The sequence below is a fragment of the Triticum aestivum genome, chromosome 3A (assembly GCF_018294505.1).
Source record: "Triticum aestivum cultivar Chinese Spring chromosome 3A, IWGSC CS RefSeq v2.1, whole genome shotgun sequence".
Taxonomy (NCBI): Eukaryota; Viridiplantae; Streptophyta; class Magnoliopsida; order Poales; family Poaceae; genus Triticum; species Triticum aestivum.
In genome coordinates this window covers 333512297-333523347 of record NC_057800.1, presented here as the reverse complement: position 1 = coordinate 333523347, position 11051 = coordinate 333512297, and the positions used below count along the sequence as shown (strand labels likewise).

At 50.4% G+C, this 11051-nt stretch overlaps 1 protein-coding gene across 1 annotated transcript; it reads right to left on the bottom strand.

Moving 5' to 3' along the window:
• Positions 1-775: 775 nt before the first annotated feature.
• Positions 776-3419, bottom strand: LOC123061254 (exocyst complex component SEC15B). The gene has a single exon (XM_044484261.1). The coding sequence runs from the start codon at positions 3320-3322 to the stop codon at positions 902-904; it is 2421 nt and encodes an 806-aa protein (XP_044340196.1). The 5' UTR covers positions 3323-3419; the 3' UTR covers positions 776-901.
• Positions 3420-11051: the final 7632 nt, after the last annotated feature.

Genomic DNA, 11051 nt, shown 5'->3' with positions numbered 1-11051 from the left:
GGAAGCTGCCGAGGCCGCCGTGGTACGTCGCCGGCGTTCGTGTCCCCTCTGCGACCGGCAAAGACGGCGACGGCCAAACCTCCCATCGACGGCCAAAACTACAGCCAAAGTGCGGGCGTGGTAGCGGCCATGTCGAGACGTGGTTTGATAGGGACGGCCGGGAGCTGAACGGTGAGGAGGCGGCCGGAGAATAGCGGCGGTGCCGGCGGCGGGGCGGGAGAGAGAGGGTGCAAGCGTTGGGAGCGGAGGAACAGCTATTGTCCCCGACAGGCGGCCCACGGGGGGGCAAGGGCGTGCGTCCAGGCCGTCCGCGCGCGTCCGTTTCACCCCAAACCGAGCGCAAGTTTGGGCCGGGATGGATCGAAAACGGACGGAGTCCGGACATTTGTCCGTTTGAGACCGCACGCTAGGCCGCGCTATTCGTCCGTTTTACCCCAAACGGACGCGCGTGGACAGGATGGGGTTGCACGGTGGAGTTGGCCTTAGAGCATCAGTTTTTGGATCCGTCTCCTGTCCTGCTTCATGTGGTTCTCAAATTTTAGAGCATCCGTTTTTGGGTTGCTCGAAAAGCAAAAACTTTTCACACCTCACCTATAGCCATTTTTAGGGCTTCAAATTTTTGAGCATCCGTGGAGATGTTCTTAGTTGTAGATCGTACACATAAATATCCAAGTTGTTATTGCAAGGTAGCGAAAACAAATGATGTACTATATCTTGAATTCTTGATCATACTGTTGATGAGTAAATAAAAGAATCAAATTAAGATATCCAGACATATGGAACAAGCACTCTACCTTCAAGAAAATTGTAGTATGTAGAAGAACAATGATTTTAACACACATAATGCACACCACATACAAGCTAAATTACATGCACGTATTATCTTACTGCAGGGTAGAGACTAGCTAGCTTCTCGAAGCCTCTTGATAAGGGTATCCAGAGATTTCTTCTTTGGATTCTGCCTAGCACCCCTAGTTCCAAATGTCGAGAAATAGCTCTCTGAGGTATCCCTGAACTTCTCCGAGATAATTGCCACCTTTTTGTAATCAAGCTTATTGTAGCTCTTCTCACGGATCACTGGGTTAAGGAAGTTCTCTGGGCTGTTACTCATAAGAAGATTCACCAGCTGCCTCGGCTCCACCAGTGCAGACTTCATTTCACTTGCTGCAGAATCCTGATGAGAGTCCAGGAACAGGCTGGACATGTTGTCTGCGAATGACTCAAACATTTTAAGATCAGTATCTATACCGATGACCGCGCTAGCACTAAACCGCTTCACTGAGTCATTCAAGAATAGGGCAATAATCCTCTCAGAGATATGCACAAGAACTGCGACAAGAACACGACGGAGCACTGGAAGAGGAAGGATCTGTTGAGCAGTTGAAGTAAGAGTCTCCAGATAGATAGTGACCTCATTGGCATACTCATTGCCCCCAGCAGGTGGGTCATCAGCTATCCAGTTGACACCATCAGATTGCCGCATGAATTCGTCAACCTTAGAACACAATAGCCGCAGCAGAAGCGCCTCTGCAGCATCACGAGACTTGCGAAGTGGAAAGTCACGCCGCCCACGCTCTACTGCGCGTAGAGGCACACCACACAATTGCGCTGCATGGCGTGTAAAAAACTCACACGCACGCTCCATTATGGACATGTTTGCAGCAACCTGCATTGCCTGAGAGACACTCAGACCACTGCCTGAATCCACAAGCTTCTGTATCGAAGCATTCACAACCTCTGAGAGTATCCGACCAAGGTACTTCTTCACTGCTGCATATGTGTCACCACCGCCCCCATGCGCCATGAAGCTCACCGAGTCCTCAATGAATGACCGCACAATACGACAAATATCTGGCACAGTGCATGAAAACGGCGCGACATATGGGAATGCCGGTGTTATATCAGAGCTCTGAATCCCAAAAGCAAGCACATTCATTGAATACTCATACTCCTTCCTCATGAGCATCTGATCAAACTTATCTGCAGCCAGTGCCTCTGCCACCTGTCTCCGGCAATCAGCAAGCAGCAAGTCATGGTACTTATCCCGATGCTTAGCCAGCACGTCGAGTAGCATCCCAACTGGATAACTATATCTCCTCATTGTGGCAGCAAGCAAGGCAGCATAATCAGTTATGAGAAGCAGGTGGTTTGCTGTCTGCATCCTAGAGAAGTTATCTTCCAGCACGGAGATCATCTTTCCTACTGCAGCCTCCCACAATGCATCTACATCCACCCGGGATGTAAGTCCACCCCCTGTTCGAAACACACGGTCCTCGACAATAAAAAATCCAGCAATCTGCGCGAAGAACACCTGATGAGACTCGAGGAATGGTGTTGCCGCAATCACATCAAAGTCGGATGTTAACTGGAGCTTCCTGTTCTCCAGGTAGTACTTCTTGAATCGTTCCCCAAGCGCCAGTGTCTGGTGTATGTGCATGGCACGGTAGAGCTGTGTGAGGTCAAACGATGCTGCAGCGGCACCATCCGACCCATCAGACGTCGCCGTGGCTGCAGCGAAGTCGTCGAGGTCACCAGCTCCGTCATCGTCCAGGGTGATGGACTCCTCCAGCGGGCGGTGCTTGGAGCGGAGCTCCTCCTGGCGCTGCCTTGCCGCAGCTGAGCGGCCAATGGCCACCTGTCCAAGGTGCCGCGAAGCAGCCCGGATGCTGACCATCCAGTCGGCGAACTCCCTGGAGATCTCGCGCTCAGCGTGGACGCGCACCGCGGGTACGAGGCTGAGCAGCATGCGGCGAAGGGCAGGAAGAGGCAGCGGGTCGGGGCCAGAGGCAAGGTTGAGATCAATGGCATCGACGGCGCGGAGGGCGAGGTAGAGACTGTGGTTGCCGGCCTGGAGGTGGTCATTAGCCCGAGCGGCGAGCGCGAGCAGGCGGACGCAGCGGTGGGAGGAGGCGAGAGCGGATGAGAGGTTCCCGGCGAGAGCTCGCGCGGCAAGGAACGACTCGAGCGAGGCAAGCAGCGGCGCTGAAGATGACAGGAGTGCGGAGTGGGAGGCGGAGAGGGAGCCCTTGAGCACCTCGGCGTCGGCGAGGAGAGAGCGGAGGTCGTCGACGGCGCGGATGAAGTCGTGGAAGTGCGCGCGACAGAGCTCCTCGATCTCGGACTCGCGGTCCCGCGCGACGGCGCGGAGCGAGGATAGAAGCGGCTCCGGCCGCCCGCAGGCGAACGCACGCCGGACAAACGGGCCCAGGTCCTCCCCCGCCGAGATGGCGGTGGAGAGCTGCGCCAGGTCTGCTTCGGACGGGACTGAGCCGCCGCCGGCCGAAGCCGACGCTGGCGCGTCGCCGGCGAGCTTGCGCCGCATCGAGATCTGGAGGAGCTGGGGTTGTGGGAGAAAGGGAAGTTGCCGAGTTGGGCAGGACAGGGGAAAAGGAATTGTTGGTATTGCTACCAGAAGAAACAGGGGGTGGTCGGGGGGGCTCGGGGCAACTCGCGTGGAGTGGCTGGAAGGTGGGACCAGATAATACAGAAGTATGCGCGTGGACTAGTTGGCATGTCGGACCCATGCGTCAATTAGAGCATCCTGAATAGATGATGTATATTTTGATGCTCCTAACTGGTAATGAACCCATGTGTCAATTAGAGCATCTTCAATAGATAATGTATATTTTCATGCTCCAAACCGGTAATGTAAAAATTTAAAATTAAAAAGTGATTTTTTACATCTTTAAAAAAAGCTTAACTCTAACAGATGATCCAAAACAGAAATGTAAAAGAACAACTCCAACAAATGGTCCAAAATAAAGATGTAAAATTTCAAAAACGACCAACTACTATTTCATTTCAACATAGTTCAAATGTAAATGCATAAATTTAAACTAGCAAAACTACTCGTTGTCCGAGGGCATCTACAACTCTTTGGAGTCATCCGAGAGCCCCCAGAACTTCTCGTCCTCCTCCGACGATGACTCGCTGGGATCGTCGTCGAGGGGGCGGCCTCGTCCTCCTTCTTCACCTCCTTCTTCTTCTTCTTCTCGACATCACGTTTCCAGTAGAACTCCTGCTCGGCCTGAACGTACTTGGGACGCTCCCGACCAAACCGAGCCATCGCCGCCTCGTCGCTCTCGCAAGAAGAGACGACAACCGCCGGTCTCTTCTTCTTCTTATTCGTCGGCATCTCCTCCATCTGGATGCCCTGCGGCATGAGTCTGATAAGGACATCAATACCATTGTTACACCCATAGCCCCTGCTGCTATACATACTGGACCAATTAATAGAGCTCGCGCACGCCAATTAAATTACCAGGTACTTTCATTTCTTGTTAACGATTCTAATGTTCATGAGAATATGATGCTGCCTAAATTGGATACATTTGTTTTGCTTACAAATGAAGGGCCTAGCTTGGACAAGAAAGATGAACCTTGGAGCAAGTTCAAGCATGGAGATGATGGCGTGCGCAAGAGGAACAAGAACGGAGTTACAAGTGATGATTTCAGGACTTTGAAGCCACCATAATGAGTGCATGAAGCCTTGGACGAAATATACAAGATGCCACTTCATGAATATCGTCCAGAGGCTATCCTAGGTGCTGCGTCACCTTATTTTTGGGCCAGGCCCATGTAATTTCGAAATACTTGATTATAGGCTGTTTTTAGAGTCTGTATGTGTGGGGAAACAAGAGTTGGGGTTGATTTCGGACCCCTCCTCCAAGGGCCACAAAATCCCCCCCTCTCTCCTCCATATATACAGCCCTTAGGGCATCGTTTAGACTTTGGGTTTTGTTTATATTAAAAGTTCGCCAACGCTGCAACTTTGCGTACTTCGTTTGTGTTCAACGACCAGACCAAGACGTCACAGAACCCCACCTTGATCAATAAAGCTTTCATCTTATATTCGCATTATCCATATTGCAATCTTATTTCGTTACTTGTTCTTTGTTTGCTTGTAGGAAATAGACCTTCGTGGTCAGGTTGATCGTGCTCCGACGTGGTCAATAATGTAACCCCCGGGTAATCAAACTACAGTAAATCCACGCTAATGGTGTCACGTCACCACGGCTACTGTTGCTAATCTACCGTTAGTTTAAAACCGAGTCAAATTCAAATTTAAAATAAAGTTAAATAATGAAATTTTCAAAAGTTAAAACAAAAATGTTCGGGTGATGCTATAAATTGTATATGTAATTATGGTGTAGAAGACATAATTTTTTAAAGTACCTAAATACCCTAAATTAAATAAAACAGAAAAGGAAAAGAAATAAAGGAAAGAAAATACAAAAGAGAAAACAAACTAACAGAAAAAAGGGAAAACCCAGCAGGCCACCGGCCCAACAAGGGCCAACCAGGCCAGGCCCAGGCCGCCCCCCTCACTCCTTAACCCCCCACTACCCAGACCCCCACCGACAAGCCCCACTCTCCCCGAAATATCTCCCCCACCGAGACCGACGCCGCTGCTACCCAGTACGACTACGGTGTTGACGACCCCTCTCTCTTGTCAGAGCAACCAGGCAAGCCCCCCCCCTTGATCACCAGCTATCGCCTACTCTCCTCTATACTGCTTGCATTAGAGTAGTGTAGCATGTTACTGCTTTCCGTTAATCCTATCCTGATGCATAGCATGTCCTTCCTACTACTGTTGTTACCTTTACCTGCAATCCTAATGCTTAGTATAGGATGCTTGTTTATCATCAGTGGCCCTACATTCTTGTCTGTCTGCCATGCTATACTACCGGGCCGTGATCACTCGGGAGGTGGTCACGGGTATATACTTATATACATAATATATGATACTTGTGGTGACTAAAGACGGGTCGGCTCGTAGGAGTACCCGCGAGTGATTCACGGATTGGGTCCGAAAGGACGTTTGTCCCGACGGCCCTCTAAGTGGATCTTTGTGGCGGAGCGACAGGGCAGGTTGAGACCACCTAGGAGAGAGGTGGGCCTGGCCCTGGTCGGCATTCGCGGTTATTTCAAGATAACACGTTTAACGAGATCTTGGTATTTGATCTGAGTCTGGCCACTGGCCTATACGCACTAACCATCTACGCGGGGACAGTTATGGGCACTCGACATCGTGGTATCAGCTGAAGCCTTCGTGACGTCAGCGACTGAGCGGCGCATGCCGGATTGGACTGGAACACCTGCTAGGCTAGGTCTGCTTCCGGCCGCCCTCGCGACGTGCAGGTGTGCAATGGGCGATGGGCCCAGACCCCTGCGCCATAGGATTTAGACCGGCGTGCCAACCTCTCTGTTGTGCCTAGGTAGGGCTGCAACGTGTTGATCCTCCGAGGCCGGGCATGACCCAGAAAAGTGTGACCTTATGACAACTAGAACCGGATAGTCAATAAAACACACCCTTCCAAGTGCCAGATACAACCGGTGATCGCTCTCTCACAGGGCGACGAGGGGAGGATCATCGTTTAGGATTATGCTATGCAATGCTACTTTGGGAAGGACCATCTACTCTCTTCTCCTGCTGCAAGATGGAGGTTACCAGAAGCGTAGTCTTCGAAAGGACTAGCTATCCCCCTCTTATTCCGGCATTCTGCAGTTTAGCCCACATATGATACCCTTAATCCATTTGATACCAATGCATACATATGTAGTGTAGCTCCTTGCTTGCGAGTACTTTGGATGAGTATTCGCGGTTGCTTTGCTCCCTCTTTTCCCCCTTTCTATACCCGATTGCTGCGAACGGACGTTGGAGCCCAGGAGCCAGACGCCACTGTCGATGACGACTACTACTACTCGGGAGGTGCCTACTACTACGTGCAGCCCGCTGACGACGACCAGGAGTAGTTTAGGAGGATCCCAGGCAGGAGGCATGCGCCTCTTTCGATCTGTATCCCAGTTTGTGCTAGCCTTCTTAAGGCAAACTTGTTTAACTTATGTCTATACTCAGATATTGTTGCTTCCGCTGACTCGTCTATGATCGAGCTCTTGTATTCGAGCCCTCGAGGCTCCTGGCTTGTAATATGATGCTTGTATGACTTATTTTTATTTGTAGAGTTGTGTTGTGATATCTTCCCGTGAATTCCTGATCTTGATCGTACACGTTTGCGTGTATGATTAGTGTAGATCAAATCGGGGGCGTCACAAGTTGGTATCAGAGCCGACTACCTGTAGGAATCCCCCTTCCACACTCCTTGGCTGAAGTCGAGTCTATACATTACAAAAACTTTTACTAACATGGATGTGTGCCTTACAGGCCCACGTCGCCATCTGGGTGGTATTAGGATCTTTTACTCCTCTATCCTTACTCTGGGACTCTGAACTCTCTTCTACTCGAGTTAAACGATTTTACTAACTCTAACATTAGGATCCCATGACCACGTTCACCCCAAAGTTGGATAAGCCCTAGTTATTCTTTAGAGTAGTATTTGAACATTATCCACATTGTCATTTGACTCCTGTGAAAACATCTTTGTTTTCAGATGGAACCCACGAGACAGGTCGTGCGCCACACGACGGCCATTGGTGCCTCAGGATCACCTGCTATGTTTGTTGAGATGATGACCTATCTGGGTTATTGCTGGCACCCTGAGTACACCGTCTACGAGGAGTACCAGGACTTCAACCAGGAGCAGTACCGTGCCATCGTCCACCTCTACACTCGGGAGTATGACTCCACTACCGTGTTGCACACTGCTCATGGTGTTGGAGTGACTATCGATATGGCGGTCCACGATGCTGCTTATGCTGCTGTGACACGTCTTCGTGGAGAGTATCAGGAGTTGGACACCTCCCCCTTCAGGCACATTGCTATCGCATCCGATGTTGGTGCGAAGGGATACTACACTGTTGCCTACTCCACTGTCACTCGAGAGCCCTTCTACCATCAGAACCTGGTTCTGCATGCTGATGGGTTGGATAGAGCTAACCGAGCTCTTTGACACGAGTTGTACACCACCCGTCAGCACCTGTACCGTGCTCTGACGCTGTTGCACCCCTCTGTCCGATCTGGTGATCTGTCGAGTTCTGCGATCTACCCTGCCAGGACCGTGATGCCCTAGGGTGTCGGCTGGCCAGATGTGGGAGGCTACTCTCCCGCACTTGGTCCTCTCCTGCCACCTGCGCATCGGGTTCTGCACCAGAGTATCTGCGGACCCCAGACTACTCGCGTGGAGGTCTTCCCTTCGCGTCACTACCAGCTGTCAGGCTACACCTACCTCCGCAGTTCCTCCTGGGACTGATGTAGGCTTGCTTGTTAGTGTTAGATGCATTCGCCGCGAGCCTGCGTGCCGCCTATGATGTTCTTAGTCTGTGTACTGAACTCTGTGTACCGAACTCTATGCATGATCACTTTTGTAAGAAATGCCAACTACTATGTAGTATCTATCATGTTCCTTTCATTATGCATGTTTCATCATGAATGATTTTTGCCCTTGCGAATTCTCAATGCTGAACTACCCCTGTTATATATTGGCAGGATGGTTAGACCAGGTGGTCGTGGTCGTGGTGGCCATGCCCCACCACTGCCTGAGTACATGGCTGGTATGATCCAACAGTTAGAGCTGAACCGCCAATTCATGGAAAATATGATGGCTCAGTACCCTCGCCCCAATATGAACCAGCAGCCAACCCAAGTGACTCTGCAGGATTTTATGTGCCTCAACCCAACCGTGTATCGCAGCTCAACTCAGCCTCTGGATGCTGATGACTGGCTCCGTGACATCACCTACGAGATGGAGTCTGCTGATGTAGCCCCTGCCAGCTATGTCACCTTTGCTTCCTTCTTCTTGAAGGGACCCGCTGTTCAATGGTGGGACAGCCACAGGCGTACTCTGCAAGTTGGAACAATCATCACCTGGCCAGAGTTCCAAGCTGCCTTCCGTGCTCGCTTCATTCCTTAGGGAGTCATGGACCGTAAGAAGCATGAGTCCCGCAACCTCACCCAAGGCAACAAAACTGTTGAAGCTTATCAGCGGGAGTTTCTTGACTTGTCCTGCTATGCTGAAGAAGATAGTGCAACTGATGCATGCAGACAGGAGAAGTTCCATGATGGCCTTCAAGCTGACATCAAGCTCGCACTTCTAGTGCATGACTTTGCTGATTTCGCCACCTTGGTGAACAAGGCCATCAATGTCGAAACTGGTCTGCAGGAACACCAGAGCTCTCACAGGCGCAACCGTGACACGGGCTCATCTTCGGGCCCATCCTCGCAGAAGCGTAGGATATGGATTCCCAACAGCATGTACCAGCCAACTGCACCTGCTCCAAGGCAGTCCTATGCTGCACCACGTCTGCCTCCCCCACCAACTAGGCAGCCAAGGCTTCCAGGTCCACCACCCCAAGCTCTTGTCCCCACTCCCAATAATGGTTTGTGCTTCAGGTGTGGTCAACCAAGGCACCGTGCTAGGGAATGCAACCAGAACTAGAATCAACTGGCTCTCCCAGAAACTGGCCGTGGAAGCAACCAACCCCGCAACAACAATGCCAAGTCTTATGGCCGTGTTCATGCCAACCACGTTGATCTCATTGAAGTTCTAGACTAGCCTGCTACTGTGATGGGTACACTCCTCGTAAATTCAGCACCAACATCTGTTTTATTTGATACAGGTGCATCACATTCATTCATGTTAGAGGATTTTGCATTCATGTATGATATTAAAAGTGAGGACATGAACACTTCGCTATTAGTACACACTCCCGCGGGCCAATGTCGGACCTCCATGATTTGCAACGACGTCCCTGTTGAAATCGAAGGACTGGAATTCCTTGCCTCTCCCATCGCACTGAAGTCCTGTAACATCGACCTCATTCTGGGAATGGATTGGTTGAAAGTGCATACTGCTTCTATAGTTTGCGCCACTAAGGTCGTCCATCTGCTACACCCTTCTGATGAAATAATTGCTTACCAAGCTCATCTAGTTCAGAACACCGAGGCACGGCTTTATGCCTTGAATGCGTTGAACGCTGCACCACTCGAGGGCATTGAAAACATTCTCATCGTTCGTGAATTCCAAGACGTCTTCCCGGAAGAACTTCCAGGGATTCCCCCTGCTAGAGCTGTCGAATTCATCATTGACTTGAAACTCGGCACCATCCCTATAGCCAAACGACCCTACAAGATGCTGCCGCATGAACTCATTGAGCTTAAGGAGGAAATCGACAAATCTCTTGTCAAAGGTTTCATTCGCCCAAGTTTCTCTCCTTGGGGAGCACCTTCTCTCTTTGTTAAGAAGAAGGATGGGACAAACCAATTGGTCCAAGACTACCGTCCTATAAACCAAGCTACCATTCAGAATAAATATCCTCTTCCTCGGATCAATGATCTTTATGATCAACTGGCTGGCTCATCAGTGTTCTCCAAACTCGACTTGAGGTTGGGTTACCACCAGATCCGTGTTCATGAAGAGGATATCCCAAAGACCGCCTTCGTGACTCGGTATGGATCATACGAGTACACCGTCATGTCATTCGGCTTAACGAATGCTCCCGCCACCTTCTCTCGTCTGATGAACTATATATTCATGGATTACCTCGACAAGTTCGTCGTGGTTTATCTGGATGATATCCTTGTATTTTCCAAGAACAAAGAAGAACATGCTGAACATCTTCGTCTTGTGCTGGAAAAGCTTCGAGAGCATCAACTGTGTGTTAAGTATTCCAAGTGTGAATTCTGGCTCCCCGAAGTAACCTATCTTGGGCATGTCATCTCCAAGGATGGTATTGCCGTCAACCCTGAACGAGTTCAGGCTATTCTCGATTGGACTCCTCCGAAGAATGTCAAGCAAGTCCGAAGTTTTCTCGGTCTCGCCAGCTATTGCCGTCGATTTGTCGAGAACTTCTCCAAGATTGCCAGGCCTCTGACTAATCTGTTGCATAAGGGCGTCAAGTTCGAATGGACAGACAAGTGTCAGGAAAGTTTCCAAGCGCTCAAAGACAAGTTGACTTCTGCCCCAGTGCTTGCTCCACCTGATACTAAGAAGGACTTCGTCATTTACTACGATGATTCCCGTCAAGGATTAGGCTGTGTCCTAATGCAAGAGCGCAGAGTGATTGCTTATGCCTCTCGTCAACTGCGCCCTCACGAAGAAAACTACCCAGTTCACGACCTTGAGCTTGCTGCTGTCATTCATGCACTGAAGCAG